Below are 18,444 nucleotides of genomic sequence, written 5' to 3'. Positions count from 1 at the left end.
ATAGTTTTTGTTGTTAATGATGTTGTTTATACACGAGAATGATTTACGATCTCCCTCATTTCCTGGCTGAATAAAGTGCCACTGTGTATAAATGCCATGCTTTCTTTGTTGCGTTCGTCTGGTGAAGGGCACCTAGACTGAGTCTATACCACCCTTCTTCTTTACCTCCCCCTTTCCTTCCTTCCCTTCCCTACTCTTCGTTTGTTTGTTTACTTATTTATTTATTTTGTCAGTTGTGGGACCTGGACTGTAAGCTTGGGACTATACCTGAGCTCTTCAGCTCAAGGCTACCACCCTACTTGTGGTTTTCTGGTGGTTAATTACAGATTCTTATCTCTCAGACTTCAGGGCTGAGAGATGAGATCCTCAGATCTCAGCCTTTTTAGTATCTAATCTTCCTTATCTTCCCTAATCTTTCCTTTCTTCCTCCTTCTGTTCTTTTGGGAAATATTTGAGGCTCTTTGGTGTGAGCAGAGGCAACTGTGTGCTGTTGCTCGGGAGGCAATTGTCTGTATGTCTTGATTCTCTTGTTTGTTTACACATGGATACAAGTGTGCATGCCTGAAGATGCATATTCATATTTGTATATCATGGGAAATAGTTTAATATCTGATACTAAGCTTTCTCTTTATATGCAATAACTTCTGTTACTTATCCTGAAACTTTAGTAAGGCAATTCATACATATAAAGCAGTGTTGTATTGGTGGTGCAAGGAATTAAAATATTAGACAGTAAAGCAGGACACCGTTCATACTAGAATGATTGTTCTAGATTGCCCACCGAACAAAATATTGTCATCCGATTATCATTTTGATTAATGGATCCTGTATGCCCCATCCTGACAGGAATGTGTGAACGAAGGAATTCACTGCACATAGGAAGTAACATACGGAGTAACTGAAAGACTTCCAGGCCTAACAGAATCACATAAAGGTAAGTTCCAGGGATGGGAGGAAAAAGCCGATTTCATAATTTATTATATCTTCTAACACTAGGATTTACTTCTCCTATTGAGAGTAGAAAAATAATTTCTTCTCTTACTAACTGATTAACTACAAGCCTATCCAAATACATCCACAGATGTTTATTTTTTGTTTAGAGAAACATGTAATGACTATTACTAGTTCTTTGTTGAAAACACTATGTTAAGGGAAAAGTCTGCCTGTTCTATAAGCATATATGTAAAATGCTCAGTCTTACCTATACTTGGTTTTATTCCATGTAAAAATGAAATCTAGAAAACTTATTGATGTGCTAAAATTTTCTTATTCCACAGCGAAGAGAACCAGGATAACCAGGTGATAAAGATGCTACTAGATAAATAGCAATAGATTGCTTTTAAATGGGAGTGTATTTACAGCCAATAGAGCTGGTGAAACCTGAAAGAGAATCCAGGCAAATCCTTGTGCTGTTTGCCTTTCCAACCAGAAAGAGTCACGTAGGAATCTGTCTGTGAACCATAGAAATAATAAACGCTGGGCCCATTGGAACATAATCTCAATCAGCAAGAGGCCACCGCTTTCCAGGCTCCCTCACAGGCCCTGCACATTTCATGCCAACCCTAGCAGCGCGCTCCTTCCTCCTAATCTCCCTTAATGCCTCACTCGATTACTGTCACTGCTGTGGGACCATGCACCATCCCTTCCCACGCTTCATTTCCCAGCTGAGGCAGACAGGGGAGGCTGTGTGTCTGCAGGACATAGTCTAGGACCCCCGACCACCTGGTTCCACGTGAAGAGACACAAAAAAGTAAACAAGAAGACTGGAAGAACTCCCCGAGTTCTACTGGAAGCCTCTTCATCTGTTGGACTCCTGACTAGACTTCAGGAAGAGGGCTATGAGGGGTTCAGAAGATCCATCTAGTTGACTGGCGAAGGAGAGCCGGCCCGGGGAGGAGGAGCCAGGAGGGAGAAGGTGAGCTGAGTGGAAGGATGGTGCCGCTTCTGCCCTGGCTGGCCGTGGTTCTATGGTGAGTAAGAGGTGCTTGTGAATTGTTTTGGCTTTAGCAGAAGGAGCTGTGCATAATGCAACTTCCAGGATGGGGTAGACTGGAGTGGACAAGGAGCTCTGTCTTCTCTGAGCCTCCCTCCCTCTCCTTTCAGGCTGGAAGAGGCTGTGGCACAGCCAGAGGAAAGCAACTTCCATTCAGAAAATGTCAGCCGGATCCTGGACAACCTGCTTGAAGGTTATGACAATCGACTGCGACCAGGCTTTGGAGGTAAACAACTTCCTCGTGGCTCCTTCGGAGGCCTGAGGTTTCTTTCTTCTTTTCCAAACCCTAGAGGAGGTGGCGGGTCATTTGCCAAGAGCGGGAAGATGTAGGGAAAGGCCTGTGTTGTGTCTCTCCTCCATTCTCCATCAGTGGTATGAAGATGGATGCCTGAACTTTTCTATCTCATTGTCACTAACTGTGCTGTGGGTGTATGGACGTGTTTGCCGCATGGAGTGGTGTGAGGGCAGAAAGAATCCTCGTGTAACACGCTTTCCTTAGCATCTGTACAGTGGAGTCTGTTGATTTACATATGCATATGTATGCCTATACACGCACGTATATATGTGTGCAAATGTATATATATATATGCACACACATACACACACTTATATATGCAAAAATGTAATTTATTCGGATATCAAACCAGTCATCTTCCATTCCTTAGGATTACTGGGATAAATGTCATGGGAGGCAGTGACAGAAGTTGGCCATGTTGGAAGAACTGGGTCTTCCCCTGGAGCCTGGCGTAGCTGCCATTTCTGTTGGAGTTGTGTGGGCTCCTTAGATTTCCTTCCCTTGCATCCCTGGTGGTAACCCTGTCCCTGTGGCTAATTTCAGGTGCTGTCACTGAAGTCAAAACAGACATCTATGTGACCAGCTTCGGGCCAGTGTCCGATGTGGAGATGGTGAGCTCGAGTCGGGGTTTCACGTAGGAAGGAGGTGCTGTTTCCATCGCTGACTGTAACAGGCACTGACACCACGCTGGGCTCCAGATTCATGATACGGTCAGGGTGTTGTTGCCGGGAGGGCATGGCCATAAGAGCAAGGGGCTGACTCAATGTCCTTCACAGGTCATGGAGGACCCTGCTGGACATTCCAATGTGAGGGGACCCATTAAGATGGTAGCTTATTATTAGCATATTATTCACATAATATGCCCTGATAAGACTTTCTCCTTTAATGTGAAGTCCCGGTAAATGACAATCATTTTAAATGCAGAGATGGTGACACCACACACAAGGATATACTAAGGCTGTCTGTGGAAACTCCCGTCTTTTATAATAGCTGGCCACCATCTATTTCCCTGGGTAAAACTCACTTGGAAAGGCTCAGGGTTTGCACCTTTCCCATGGCAGAGGGCCCAGCGGGTGTGCTGGAGATTCTGCCCTAGGTACAGATGGCTGTAGGATTCATAAGAGACTATTTATAGTAAGTGGCAATGAAAACCTGAACAAATGTTCTAGAACTAAGTGTGTCATGATATTCTCTCACAGCTCTCAGGTAGCATTTCCCCCTGGAGCGAACGTAGTAATGCTAAGGTAGAGATATACACAGCCATCCAAAATGAGGTATGTCATTAGGTTTTAGTAGGGAATTGTACTTCGGGATAAACAGATTGGGAAGACATAATTTTTGAGTTGAAAAGAAAGGAAAGGAAGGTGAAATCAAAGAAGGAAGGAGAAAGGAAAAGACCAGTGTGAGAGAGAAGCTTTATTGAGAGATTACTCTCTTGACACAAGGAGAAAAGTGAGTCAGAACAATTCAGAATCTGATTGCTTTAATATTATATTTTTCATTCAAGTACTGACTCACACAAGTATAAATAACTATGACCATATTCTGTATTACTGAAGTCCTTGGAATTTTATTTCATGCATGTGACTCTTTAAAAATGTATTTGCATTGGGCTGGGAGTTTGGCCTAGTGGTAGAGTGCTTGCCTAGCATGCATGAAGACCCGGATTTGATTCCTCAGTACCACATACATAGAAAAAAAGCTGGAAGTGGTGCTGAGGCTCAAGTGGTAGAGTGCTAAGCCTTGAGAAAGTCCAAGGACAGTGCTCAGGCCCTGAGCCCAAGACCAGGACTGGCAAAAAAAAAATATATATATATATATACACATATATATATATATATATTTGCAGTGTCTTAAGACAGCATGGATCACTATGCTATGAGAGTATTGTGCATTACATCATATAACTCTTAACATCTAGCCACTTCATAATGGCAATTGGTTTTATAAGGAATGCATAAAGTAGGCAGAATAAGTATTACAATGTATTGATATGATTATAAATTGCCTTTTTGTTGACTTTTTTGTAATTTCATTATTCTTTGTTTTTTGTTTGTTTGTTGGTCATGGGACTTGAACTCTGGACCTGGGCATTGTCCCTGAGCTCTTCAGCTTAAGCCTACTGCCCTACCCTTGAGCCACAGTGCCACTTCCCCTTTATTGTAATTCTTAAACATCACTATTTTATAAGAGCAATCAGTTAAAAATCCTAACTGGGATGCATTTTTGAATGATGCCTTGCTTAGAATGATCATGGCAATACTTGCTTTTATATCCTTTGACCACAATATAAAATAATTATGATATGCAACCATAATGTGCTAATCGATAAAGTCCATCTATTCTTGGCACTGCACTGAATGGCACCACAAGTCTGAGCCCCCTTTCAAGGTGAAGGGGTGCTGTCCTGCAGAACCACTAGCTGGTGGTAGGAGAACCGGTGCCAAGCCTAAACTGTAAAACATTTCTCATGCCTTTTTCGTAAGGTTGTGAGGTAGACACAGAAAGGTTCATGAAGGAGAAAGTTGCAGAAAGTAGGATGGGAGACGGAAATTTACGCATGTACAAAAAGCACCATGTTTTATCGTATGACAGATGCTCTTGGTTTGATAAAAGTAATGATTCACCAAAATCATTGTTCATTGATTATAAACCACTCTCTGAATAGAATCAATATATGTCATATTTTATAATTCATTGATTATAAAAATCATTTACTTGCTGTTAAATGACTGTTGGGTTTCCTGAGAAGTAATTGTCATAAACATGCTTTATTGCTTCAGTTTTAGGACTGGGTGTATAAGCTAAGAGACAGTTTTAGGACTGAGTGTATAAGCTGAAGGACAGAATCTTTCAGCAAACCATCTCGCCTGTGTCTATGTGAGTATCTTATTTCCTTTAGGAGTACACAATGGACGTTTTCTTCCGCCAGACGTGGACTGATGAGAGGCTGAAGTTTGGGGGACCTGCAGAGATTCTGAGCTTAAATAACCTGATGGTCAGTAAAATCTGGACTCCGGACACTTTCTTCAGGAATGGCAAAAAGTCAATTGCTCACAACATGACGACCCCGAACAAACTCTTCAGGATAATGCAGAACGGAACCATTCTCTACACCATGAGGTGAGGCGTTCTCTGAGGAACTTTCCTTTGCCCCAATAGTCTGTCCACCCAACAGACTGACGGTTGTCTTTCTCACTGTTGCAGGCTGACCATCAATGCTGACTGTCCCATGAGGCTGGTGAACTTCCCTATGGATGGACATGCTTGTCCCCTCAAGTTTGGGAGTTGTAAGTTCCAAAAAGCTTCTCAGAGTCAATACAGCCCAAGTATGCACTTACTTTGTGTAGGCCAAGTCTAGAAAAGAGACTTACGACTATGACATTTTAATGTGATTTCAGGAAACGGTTATATTTGCTTTAATAAAAAAAAAACACAAAAAATAGAGAAGACAACTTGTCTTATCCATTGCTGCTTGTTTCAAAAATTCAGATGCTTATCCCAAAAGTGAAATCATATATACATGGAAAAAAGGACCACTGCATTCTGTGGAAGTCCCAGAAGAGTCATCGAGCCTCCTCCAGTATGATCTGATTGGACAGACGGCGTCCAGTGAGACCGTGAAGTCTAACACAGGTAAGGACTTGCCCAGTTCTTGCGACTCCAGTACACATGGTTTCAACATGTCTATTTGTGGTTTCTCAATATTAGCACCCCTCAGAAAAACGTGTTTATGGAGGGACGAGGAGCACGAGTAGCTGTCCTCAAAATGGAGTTTGCAACCCGGTGCATTTAGTGGGTTGTGCCATCCTGGGATGAGATGCTTTGTAAATATACGGCAGAGGGAACCTCGCAGAAACCACTGAACTGCTATACTGCCTCTCAGCCCACTGCTCACACACTGCAGGATGCCTTTGCTGATTTTCCTTTCATCCACACTCATTTAAAAGCTCGAACGATGAATAGTGGCCCGCATTCTTTTCACAGACTGTCCACCGCAAGAATACTGACGTGCATGTTTCCCGACAGGTGAATATGTGATCATGACAGTGTACTTCCACCTGCAAAGGAAGATGGGGTACTTCATGATACAGATCTACACGCCGTGCATCATGACCGTCATCCTCTCCCAGGTCTCCTTCTGGATTAACAAGGAGTCTGTTCCCGCGAGAACTGTCTTTGGTATGTATGTCTCCTGCTCTCAGCGCTGCTTCCATGCATCCTCCAGTGCTCAGGGCTTGAGGATTTGGGGTGAATTATCACACTCATGTCCCTTTTCTATCCACAAGGGAAACAGACTCACAAGATGTACAGATCATGTTGTTGTTGATTCACTATTAAGTTGTGTGATAGTCAACCAAGCAAAAAAATTGTAAGAATTGTGGCTGGTTTTCTATGACTTTTATATTTAAGCAATGTGAAACAGAAAGGTAGAAGCTAATAGTTAACAGGGAACAAAAGACTGAGACATAGAACACATTCACATACGTTATATTTCACTTCTATGAAGATGAATCACAAAATCTTTACTAGTTTTGCAGGTCTAAATGTTGTTACTAATTTCCTGTAGCTCAACCAAAATACTTACTTCCAGCGATGTGCTATAAAAATATCTCTAAACATATTAATCAAGCAAAATGAAACAATAAGAAAAAGCGCTGCTGCCGGTACTGGCAGTTCATATCTGTCATCATCGTTCCTCAGGAGGCTGAGATCTGAGGATCTCGGTTTGAAGCCAAGCCTAGCAGAAAAGTCCCCATGGGATCTTATGAACCACTCAAAAACAGGAAATGGAGCTATGGCTCCAGGTCATAGAGTAGTAACATTGAGCAAAAGAGCTCAAGGACCGCACCAGGCCTGGAGCCCTGACTGGGTCAAGCCCCAGGGCTGACCAAAAAGAGAGAGAGAGAAAAAAAGAGCTGTTGCTGAAAATACTGCCAGCACCAAGGGCTGTGTTTATTGGATTTTCTTTGTGATAAATTTAGCAAACTATAAGACTTCCCCTGAACTAAAATCTCACAAACATTCTGATTTTTAAAATTTACTGTATTAAAATTGCAATCCACAAAAGAATATTCATACTATGTGTTCCTTCCACAAGTATAACTGGTCACCTAATCATGCAAATTTCCAAGTCAAGGTGAAATAAATAAAATGCTGGTAGAGGTAAGATGAATTGCATTCTCACAAGTCAGCGTTTAACCTTAACACCAAGCTAAATTTTGTAACTGAAACATCTAAGTTTATGCTGATTATTCTAGCATAAAGACTTCTCAACTCTAATGACAAATATTTTCATCTACTAAAGTTGATCAGAAATTCAAGATGGTTTTGCTTAAGTAATAATTTGCTATGTTTTCTTCAGAAGGAAACAACAAAAACTACTCATTAAAATTTCACAATAGTAACCTTATACCAGTTCCAAAAAAAAGCCTACTTTAGAGCAATTACATAAATCACTGCACTAAGTTTGAGTTATGCCAAATTGAGACTACCTCTGAAAATCATGGTGAGGAATTACAGTCCAATGAAAGGAGAAAAATTGTCTTGCAAGGGCTTTACATGGCTTCATCATCTCCGAGGGTGACCTTGCGTCTCTCACCGGTTCTTCTTCCAGGAATCACCACGGTTTTAACCATGACCACCCTGAGCATCAGTGCCCGGCACTCTTTGCCCAAAGTCTCGTACGCCACAGCCATGGATTGGTTCATAGCCGTGTGCTTTGCGTTTGTCTTTTCTGCTCTTATTGAGTTTGCAGCCGTCAACTACTTCACCAACCTCCAGTCACGGAAGGCCAAAAGGAAGGCTCAGGCGGCAGCCCCAGCTCTGGGGACGACATCCAAAGCCACCGAACCCATGGAGGCTGAGATCGTGGTGGTAATTGTTCTCTTTTCTAATGTTATTCCAGTGATCAATAAATGTAGTCCAGGCAACAACCGCAAACCAATAAATGGTCCCAAATAATAGTAGCTGAGCACAAGTTCAATAACTCCAGCTCCTAAAGCCAGATCCTTAGCTGCCCTTGAACTTCACAGAAAGAAGCCAAGTAACAACCTCTCATTTATCTTTGCTCTAAACTTTCAGCCTTCTTTCATCTTTATTACTAGTTCTGGCAGCTTTCAGGTGCTCAGCAGAGACTAGAAATTCTGCTAAGCCTTTCGATGTTTCCTTGGAACAGATTCACTCCTACCACTGGAGGAGAATGAAGATTATCTGTCTATCTACCTGTCTCTCTTTCTCTATCTAATGCCCAAGTGAGGCTTCAGGAAAGAAATAGAGACTCACGGAATGGGCAATATTTGAGATCTGCTTGCTGCTTTGTTTCATGAGGGAAAGACCTAAATGTCCTAATAGAGTCCCTGAATGCTAGTCATAATCCTACTATTTTATTTCTATTAGAATATTAACATGTTTAATTAGTGTAGTATGTTAAGTGTGTGTACAACTCTATCAGATATACCACCCTGGATGTGGCCAATCTCATCTAAGCAACGTTCAACAGTAAGTTTATAATCAGCGAGACGTGTTCATAAATTTACATTGAATTTGTTGTGGCCAAGCCCAAAGGTTTTTGAGTAAGAAATGAACAGTTGTGTTAGTATTTAGAGTCATAAATCTACTCCCAAATTTCAGTTTCGTGTATAAACTGGCTTCACAGTTTCAAAAAATCAATTATAAAATTGATTGACAGGTATGATTTTTGTATTTTAGTACTAACCCCAAAGAGCAGCTATTTGCCCCAAAGAGAAAAATTTTGCTTTGGAAAAGAATAATGCAGACAGTTCAAACTGGAAATTTCTTATGATTGATGAATTGTGGTACACATTTCCAACTTTCAAAACCACATGCAGCTCCACAATCCCTGATATTTAATTTAACGATTAATAAAAACTGTAAAACTATGCATAATTTACATCCCTAAATTTAAGACACTTACTGGCAAAAAGGGTCATAGGATCATTTTCTCTGTAATACACTAAAAAGTTCATTTAAAAATCTATCTTTTCTCTGGGAAATCAAAGAAGGCCATTTCCACACCAAAATATGTAGAGATTTCTTTTTTCTTTTCATTAAGAAAAGAATAAAGGACAGAAAGAAAGGAGGAAGAAAGGAAGGAAGGAATGGAGGAAGGAAGGAAGGGAGGAAAGATGAAAGGAAGGAAGGAAATAAATATGTGACATCTAACCATCCAGTGATCCAGTCTAATTACGTGCCTTTTAAACAAAACAGCAGTCTCCCACAGGAAAAAATTGCTATTTACTAATTGGCAGGAGAAGTAGGAATTGATTGAAAGTCTTATGGAATTCATATTAGGGAAGCCCAGGGCTTCCCCTCCCTGGTTATCTCTCAGGAACTCGAATCCAGCCAACTGGATGTCACTGGATGTAACACTTGTATTGTATACCACTGCATGGAATCCTTTGAGAATCCCCAGATTCTGTCTTTGACTATTCTTGTATATATACGTGATTGGAAAGATCACAAAAAGGTAGTGTATGAGAAAAATGTGCTAGCTTACAGACAGCACAATAAATACAAGTTTAGTCATAACTGTTTGCAGGAAAAATGAATTCCAAATATTAAATGGAATGGTTTTATGTTTATAAAGTAATTCTCCTATAAACTATCTGTATGTCTATAAAGTATAGAATCTCCATGTTTATGAAGTCCATATACTGTCTAAATATATACCTATAAAACATTAGAATTTAATGTGCATATTTGAGAAATATATCAAAAACGCAGAGAAATTCTTTAGAAACATATTAAAAATCTATTCTGAATAAGCATATTGGTTAGATGCTGAACCAAGAAAATCCCAAATTCTCCAACTTTTTTGGAATATATAATATTAAGAAGAATAAAATTTCTAATCTTCAGACAAAAGATGACCATCATTTAGGCTACTGTTTAAAGGTATAATGCATTGATAAGTTGCAATTTAAGTTCTTAGGTCTTTCTATAAACTATCTGATACAATCCTAAAACAGTAATGCATACATAACAAGCAGGTACTATGAGAAGCTGGAGTAAAACTCACATTTAAGCCATCTCACAGTACTCTCTCACAAATTGCTTGTTTTTCTTAGGAAAAAATGTATTTCTGGACATAAATCTTCTTTAAAAGTATTTTAAATAGGAGAAGGTTGTTTCTAAAAGGCCAAAGTATAACAATTATAAGCCAAAAAAACCAGATCAAAACTTCAAGCCCTGAAGGTTTCAAAAATAAGTGCAGGTGATTATGTAGGGCATTTACATTTTATTTGTTCATGTCACAACTTGGCAAGTTGCCTTAAATACTGAACAGGAACAAACATAAATTACACATCTGACATTTATATTACTCAAGGGTATACTATGATTGCAAGGTTATATTTTTTCTAGAAAATATCATGATATTTAAAAATGCCTATTCAGTGGTAATCAAAACAACATTATTTAAATAAGTTGGACACTGGCAAATATGGTGAAGTTGAAATAAATTAAGTGGTGAGTTATTTCATATGATTCAGTTCTAAGTTTTAATATGCCCAGTGTCCTTCAGAGGAAACTACTTAAAATATATGTAGCTAAATATATTATTTCTTTTTATCATTTTTTATTTTTGACCTTGAAATTTAGTATAATAGTGACAAAGAAAACTGAATACTTACAAAACCCACAACTCAAATCCAGAAAGACACACACCTTACAGCTAAGTTCTCAGAAGAGCCCACTGGATTAATCATCTCCTTGTACGTAAGACATCTGAACTCAGAAAAGTAACTTTTTTTCAATTGTGGGGCTTGAACTCAAGGCTCGGGTACCGTCCCTGGTCTCTTTTGCTCAAGGCTGGCCGTCTGCCTGTTTAGGCCACAGCACCACTTCTGGCTTTGCGGGCTGTCTGGGCTGGATCTGAACTGAGATCCTCACATCTCAGCCTCCTGAGGAGCAAGTGTTAGAGGTGTGAGCCTTTAGCACCTGACTGGAAATGTAATTTTTGATTTAGGTTTTAAATAGATGCCTTCTCTACAGCAATATTGTATGTTTCCTTACTGTTCTGTTTTGTTTTGCTTTGTTTTAAATGTGGCATGCTACGTTAACATTACAGAATCAGTCAGTCCTGTCTTCGTAAGTTCAAGCCTATTATTAGGTAAGACCAAGCTTGATCCTTGATCTCTTGGCATCCTTTGCTGGTTTACTTGTTATTTTGAAGGACTAAGGCCTATTCCCACGCTCCCAAGTGTGAATGAGTCCTAGCCTCCCACCATCCATTACTGTTCTTATTCTTAATGTGACATGCCTTCTTCATAAGAAATAGGATACATTTTCGAAGATCTATCTACCAAATTGGTCATAATATTGTTAGCCACAGTAGAACTCTATATTGATGTTATCTTTGTTTTCATTAGACCCTTATGGGTTGTGTGCCTGTGTATACATCGAATCATTCAACGTCTCCTTAAGTGCACCCCTATTACGTGCACTTGTGTGCCAGGACCTTTGCAGAATCCTAGGGCCTCTTCTTTCATGGAATGTCCTGTCTGACGTGAAGGAAGACAAGCTAGGTGATGGCTAGAGGTGTGAGGCAGGGTGGAGAGCCCTGGAAGAGGGTCTGCTCCATTCGGTGATGCATCCATCCCCGGAAGAGTGCAGGCACAGCTGAGAAGGATAAGCATGATTCTTCTCAGAAAAGGGAAATATAGCTAGTGGATTTCCCCTCCCCCCCTGCCTCCAGGCAAACTCAGCTACTACCATGCTAGACTCATTTATCTAAAGAGATGTGAGGAGTAGAAGTGTTGAAAAGTTTACCTCCTCTGCTCTAAATTTTGCCATGATTTCTGCTGAGTGTGGTCATTACTTCCAAGAAAAGACTGAATTCAGACATTAGACTTTCTAGAATTATGATCTCAGTGCCTCCTTCTCCACAACTGTGCCATCATATGGTTGAAGGGGAGACGGAGATGAAGTAGATGAGGGAGGTAGGTGATTTGTTTTTCTCCCTGTCATGTATCAAATTCCACCCAGAGGCCCCACCCCTTATTATGTTTTCCCCTAACTCCACAGACAGACGCTGTTAAGCTATATCCTTCTAAAACTCCTGGGGTCCTCTATGCTCCCTAGTCCATCAGCTGTGATGCTGATGCAAAACAAATCTAATAGAGTCCATCTTCCCCAGCATGATTAATGATATGTTTTTGAAATACATCAACTACTGGATATTTCTGGGAGCTATTCTCCTATTTTTGGTGTCCCTACAAACAGTTACTTAGCCCATTTGGTAGTGCAGCTTGGGTAGCCATGCCTCTATTAAGAGGTTACACGTTGCCCCCTCATTTAAACTGTCCGAAATATTCCCCCAATGCCTTCTCCCTGTATCAGACAACGAATCGTCATATTGTGCACTTTGACTCTAAGTACCTTTGCTGTATGACTTCACTTGAAACAAAGAGGTGCTCTAAAAATACCTAAAGCAGGATGGCTCCCAGCAGCAGGGAAGCCCGGGAAAAACTCAAAACCACAGGTGTTCCACTCAAAACCATGACAGCCCCAAGCTGAGCCCTCATCTGGACTCTGACAAAAGCCTTTTTTACCATCAGTGGAAGCTGCTGGGCTTACAATAGAGCAGGCGGGATCCGAGGTAAACCTGTAGCTTGACTGGCTTGCAAAATTGGCTTGCTTTTCATTTCAGATACTTAGTGTGTTTCTTCTAAATTGGTGCCCAGAACCTGCAGGCTGTCAACTCCCAATTATCCACTAGCTGATTATTCGGCAGGGAGAGGAGGCAGGACTCTTGCATTTCCTCTGCAGCCCGCTAGAAATCCCCCATCACTTCTGGGCAATGAAACAACGGTGATCTTGAACCAGCGATTTTCAACAGAAGGCTATTTTTCTCCCATGGGGTTGTCTGACAGGTCTGCGGATGTGTTTGGGGGTTAGAACTTGTGTGCTACCACGATCTTGTGGGAAACAATCAGGAAGTTTGCTCAACATCCCATAATGTCACACAACAGCCTGCCATAGTGAAAAACAGAATGTCAGACTTCTGAGTTTCAGAATCATGCTAAAATCTCAACGTAAGAGTTGCTAAGAATGCCATCTTTCGAGTCTGACCAAACAAGACCTATCCAACCTTCTCCTAATCAGAGCCACCCTAGGCTTCTATTTATTTACTTCTGGAGTGAGTGATATTAAGGGGGTTTTCAAGAAATAAGTAAAAGTTTGCATGCAAATGCCTCATAGTGCTTGTCAACAGTATTTAGAAATGATATTTACAATAAAAAGCAATATCAAACAAACCATTAAAATATCATGTAATGTTACCAGAAAAGTTTTCATACCCATCTTTGAAAATCTCCTCCAACAATGTTTAGAAATGTTTAGTTACATTCATTGTAGAGGAAGCATGTAGTATGTTCTCTGTATTGACTGGTCATCTTGAAACACTCCTGCAAGAAAACAATGTCTTTTATCGCTTAGGAGAGTTCATGCTAGGAAAAGAAGGCTAATATTTAGATGAGAGAAGGTGGTCATAGCTAAATGAGGAATAATTCCAAGGAGGCAGAATGGGGTATAAAGGCTGGCATTGGCAGTGACACCACCATCACACAGATGTAAAGGCAAAGCAGATCTCAGTAAGTAAGATCTAAAGTCTTCTGAGGTTTTCTGTTCAAATACTTGAAAAACGAACAGGAAAACATTATGAAAAAATGTTATTTCATAAGTTTAAAAAAGCTGAAGCTTAGAGGAAAACCATAATCTCGGATTGGATACGCTAAGCTGCATCACACATTAAGCAGTAGATTCAGAGCAGCAAACTGGAGATTTCTGATTCATGTCTTGGCACTACAAGGCCATGTCCACAAGGCTCACTGGGGTCAGTATATCAGGGCAGGTGCCATCTTGGTATAGGGGACCTTAAACTGCAGACTAATACCACATAAATGCCATAATAAATTCGCCATAGTGTCTGGATCAGGCTTGTTTAACAATACTCATTACACGCTTTGTGACAATGTCATGATGCTACGAGATTCCAGAACAGCTCCTCCACCCCACACTGCTAACGAGGGCAAGGGAAAAATAACGCCTGCCATGTTTATAGTACATTATGTTCTCCAGTCACATGTTTATCTCAATGAACTTAGGCATATTTGCCTGTCTTTGGCTTAAAATCAAAAAGGATCTAGGCTTTAGATAGCTCCTAAAGGTCAAGATGGGCCTGGAAAAGCCATCTACCCTGAAGATCCATCTTCTTTTCCTCTCTGTCATGGTACAGACCATCCTACAGGAATTTTACAAGGGGTCATTGTTTTTGTGTTCTGTATATGTGCTTTGAGCTCATAGAAAATAAAACAGTTATATAGTTCTCTTGCCCAGGAAAAGAATATTTTAATAGATGAAAATTCAAATTACATTCAGAGAAATGAGATAGAAAACTCTTGGAAACAACTGCCAAGTTTATCCTGTACATCAGGCAGCAGTCATTGAGATCAAAATACTGTCACTGTGATCCAAACCACATATAGTCTGGGGATTTAGTTCTCGGAATCCATGTATTTTGAACAGGTAATTTCACTTATTTCCTATCCAGAATCAATAGATTCTGGAGGAGGAGTCTTTAAAGTCTTGTTGTGTCTGAGAGTTTTATTTAATTCCGCCCAAGAGTGCCTAGCACAGGACCAGCTGAGAGAAATCCTTGCTTGAAATTCATTATAGTACATCAAATCAGGCTTAAATGCACAGATTTGGCTTTGGGTAAAGCAACTGATTTTTCCCTTGATCTCTAAAAGCATAGGGGCCTCCAATCTCTGTGATGACGACTGTGATATAGAAACTCAGAAATGTGTACGGCAGTCCAACAGTCGAGTCTAGGAAGGAAAAGGAGCAAGAGTAGAGCACTGGGGTCGTGGGTGCTGTGGCTCAAATGTCACTCCATGGGCAGTGACAGTGCTCCTGTGGCTCTGTCAGCACAGGGGAGGGAACTGCCTCATCCTGGGGCAGCGGGGTGGCTGGCTTAAGCCACAGGAGCCTGCCACGGGAGCCACATCCCCGCCAAGCAGCAAAGTGGTGATTTTGCTGCCAGGGAGGAAGGAAGGCCATTGTACAAGACCAGGCTATGTACAGCTAGTGTGTGCAAGGAGAGACCCAGCAAGACAAGCTGGCCACAGGGAGAGGCATTGCCGCAGGCTACAGAGGAGAACTAGAGGACAGCTACCAAGCTCCCCACAGCACGGCATACAGCTAAACCAGAACCCGAACCGGAATCGAAATCAGGCAGAGCCAGAATCCCTTGAGAGATAAAACGATGTGTGAATGAAATAGCCTTGAAACCAGCCTGGGGTCTTATAACACGACATGGCCTATGTAAGGCCTGGGCCTTCTCCAGACCCTACTGGGCTCCTAGCCCATGACTGTGTCAAACACTGATATCTGGCTGATTGTCTGGACTGGCAGTGGTGCTGTGGTTCAAAGTGGTAGAGTGTTAGTGTTGAGAGAAAAAGCTCAAGGACAGTGCCCCGGTCCTGAGTTTAAGCACCAGGATGGAATAGATAGATAGATAGATAGATAGATAGATAGATAGATAGATGAATGTTTGGGTGTTCTAACTTGCATAATGAATGTCAGTTGTGAAAATAAGGATTCAGTAAGTGATGTCTATTCTTTTTTTGTGTGTGATGTCTATTCTTTTTTTTTTTTTTTTTTTTTTGCCAGTCCTGGGCTTGAGCTCAGGGCATGAACCCTGTCCTTGGACTTTCTCAAGGCTAGAGCTCTACCACTTGAGCCTCAGCACCACTTCCGGCGTTTTCCTATGTATGTGGTACCGAGGAATCGAACCCGGGTCTTCGTGCATGCTAGGCAAGCACTCTACCACTAGGCCAAACTCCCGGCCGTGATGTCTATTCTTTAGGCCACACTAAACATCCATCTTCTCTTCTAGCGCGCCAATTCCAAGTACCACCTCAAGAAAAGAATCACCACTCTCACTCTGCCAATAGTCCCTTCCCCTGAGGCCGGCAAAGTCCTCATGGAAGCACCCATCTTACAGTCTACTCCTGTCACACCACCGCCACTCTCGCCAGCTGTGGGGGGCAGCAGTAAAATTGACCAGTATTCTCGAATTCTCTTCCCAGTTGCATTTGCGGGATTCAACCTTGTATACTGGGTCGTTTATCTTTCTAGAGACAGGATGGAAGAGGGAAGTCGTGTGGAATAGCACGCAGCCGGGACAACCTAAGCACCTGAAGTTCTCATGTCCTGCACTACCATTAAAATACAGTACTGAGACTTGTGTAAATGCTTCTTAGACATGAATCAAAATGGAAGATCTGTAACCCACAGCTTTGAGTAAGTACTCCCCAAAGCAATAATGTTATTCCTCACAGTTAAAGTGGAAGGTTAGTAAAAGATAGGACTTCTCTGCATAGTACGGAAAACAATTTTATGAGGATAAGATGGATGTAGGATGAATATGCCAACCTTTGACTTTTATTGTTCAATATTTTTAATTGTCACTGTGAGTGATATTTACCACAAGGCAGATAAAATAAGAAATACTGACACTTCCAAAGGTTGCCTTAAATTCTGTTTGTCTCGGCTTAGTTTCCAAGAAAGCAAAATAAAAATAGACTTTCAATGTTTATCAGTAGATTTCTACCAGCATGCTAGAGGCTTTTATGCCTGTAAAATAGCTTTCAGTGGTATTACAAAGCAGATACCGGGTTTATGCATTTGTTTGTGAATCTCCCTTGCTCGTTTACCTCAATCAAATGTGGTGTTATATAGTTATAAATTATATAGAGATCATAAATTATGTAGGTATACGCACATAGCTTTAGTTATACTATAAATACAGTCATGTTTTATTCTATTGGACTCTTTTAAAAATAATATGCTTACAAAAAATAATATGCTTACTATAGTTCTATGGCATTCTAGAAAACAATGAGTTTAAGGTGGACTTCTATATTATAATAATAGTTATATCTCATATATTTCTCTGTATGACACAATAAAGAAAAGAATAAGAAACACTTGCTGTCTGGCTCTGCTTTGCCAAGAAAGGAGAAAGCTCTTGCTGCTGAATAATGCACTAGGTGCTTGTCAGAGGCAGAAACAAAGGGGAACACAGGGCGATCCCTAAACACACTTCCATCACAAGGCCGCGCTCTCCCTGCTCCTCCATCAACAGTTAAAAGTGGGTGAGACTCTTCTCCCTTTCTACCATTCCTCCGCGCAGCGCTTCTTTACACAGAATGGAACCAGGGAAAAAAGAACTGGAGGTGGGAGAAAAGCATACCCCTGGTTTCTCAAATGGGGAAAGACCTGAATCAGACAGATACCCTTGGGCCCTAAGCATTTTAGCAGTCACCCTGCACCAGAACCCAGGAGGAAATACGCTGGTACCACTACTCTTGAGCCTAGCCAGAAAATTGCAAATATGCGACAGAAAAACAACTTTAGGTTTCTTTGAAATAACTCTCTAGGAAGGGTGAAAGAGATGAGTCAAGGCAGCAATACTAGGCACTCAGGAGGCTGAGCTCTGGAAGGCCATGCTTGAGAGCCATCGCAGGTAGAAAAACCCAGGAGACGCTCTTTCCAAATAACCAGAGAAAAACTGGGCTGGATGTGTAGCTCAAGTACGAGAGTACAAACCAAGGATGTGAGGATGTGTGAGACCCTAAGTTCCACCAGTGGAATCAGCAAACAACGGCAACAAAGAGCAAGATGAAGATCAGATCTCCAGGCAGCTTTTCTGGCATCTATTTAGCTCCTTTACCTCTTCAAACTTTAGGAGATTCAGTTTTATTTGCATTTGCAAAACGAAGGAGCTGGATGAGATCCTTTCAAAGGCCCCTCCTTGGTGAACAGCCTGTGCTGTGGGCTTTTCTGTGGAAATGGGTGTGTCAGAGGAGTGTGTCAGGAAGAGGCCATGTCTCCATGCTTCTTCCCTACAATCTCATCAAGTATGGCCTACTGTATTCTACATTAAAGTGGGGAGAATGGTGCACAGATCAGGTAGTAAGCTTTGTTCATATCAAACAACCCTCGAGCACTACATTTTTCCAACCTTAATTTCATTTCCTGTAATAGTTTCCCCAGATTTCTGACATCCTTCATGCCTTTCACCAATCTTCATTCTACAACACCCTGCCAAGGGCATCCGTTTCTCTGA

At 41.2% G+C, this 18,444-nt stretch overlaps 1 protein-coding gene and 1 long non-coding RNA gene across 11 annotated transcripts in view; one reads left to right on the top strand and one right to left on the bottom strand.

The window, feature by feature from the left end:
• Positions 1 to 18,444, bottom strand: part of LOC150044548 (uncharacterized) — a 604,944-nt gene that overhangs the window by 40,458 nt on the left and 546,042 nt on the right. The window lies entirely within an intron of this gene.
• On the top strand, positions 1,526 to 17,282 carry Gabra6 (gamma-aminobutyric acid type A receptor subunit alpha6). 5 transcript variants are annotated; one of them, XM_090321084.1, is made up of 10 exons: positions 1,526 to 1,970; positions 2,104 to 2,219; positions 2,832 to 2,899; positions 5,191 to 5,411; positions 5,496 to 5,578; positions 5,781 to 5,924; positions 6,318 to 6,470; positions 7,906 to 8,165; positions 11,380 to 11,421; positions 16,210 to 16,276. In XM_090321084.1, the coding sequence occupies exons 1-9, from the start codon at positions 1,933 to 1,935 to the stop codon at positions 11,401 to 11,403; spliced, it is 1,107 nt and encodes a 368-aa protein (XP_090177210.1). In that variant the 5' UTR covers positions 1,526 to 1,932; the 3' UTR covers positions 11,404 to 11,421; positions 16,210 to 16,276. The 5 variants fall into 5 exon arrangements, with proteins under 5 accessions (XP_090177210.1, XP_090177207.1, XP_090177206.1 ...); XM_090321081.1 differs by lacking the exon at positions 11,380 to 11,421 and having other exon boundaries at positions 1,533 to 1,970; positions 5,221 to 5,411; positions 16,210 to 17,282; XM_090321080.1 differs by lacking the exon at positions 11,380 to 11,421 and having other exon boundaries at positions 1,534 to 1,970; positions 16,210 to 17,282.

Source organism: Megascapheus bottae, chromosome 29 (genome assembly GCF_031878675.1).
Source record: "Megascapheus bottae isolate mThoBot1 chromosome 29, mThoBot2.hap1, whole genome shotgun sequence".
Taxonomy (NCBI): Eukaryota; Metazoa; Chordata; class Mammalia; order Rodentia; family Geomyidae; genus Megascapheus; species Megascapheus bottae.
The sequence above is the reverse complement of the archived record's forward strand: the minus strand, read 5'-3'. Positions and strand labels throughout refer to the sequence as shown.

What these genes read in the sequence shown, in the direction of transcription:
- Gabra6 (XM_090321080.1), top strand. Translation starts at nt 1,933, where the DNA reads ATGGTGCCGCTTCTGCCCTGGCTGGCCGTGGTTCTATG. An exon ending in ACCATTCTCTACACCATGAG is followed by an intron (nt 5,412 to 5,495) that starts GTGAGGCGTTCT and finishes TCACTGTTGCAG; the next exon opens with GCTGACCATCAATGCTGACT. An exon ending in TCCCGCGAGAACTGTCTTTG is followed by an intron (nt 6,471 to 7,905) that starts GTATGTATGTCT and finishes TTCTTCTTCCAG; the next exon opens with GAATCACCACGGTTTTAACC.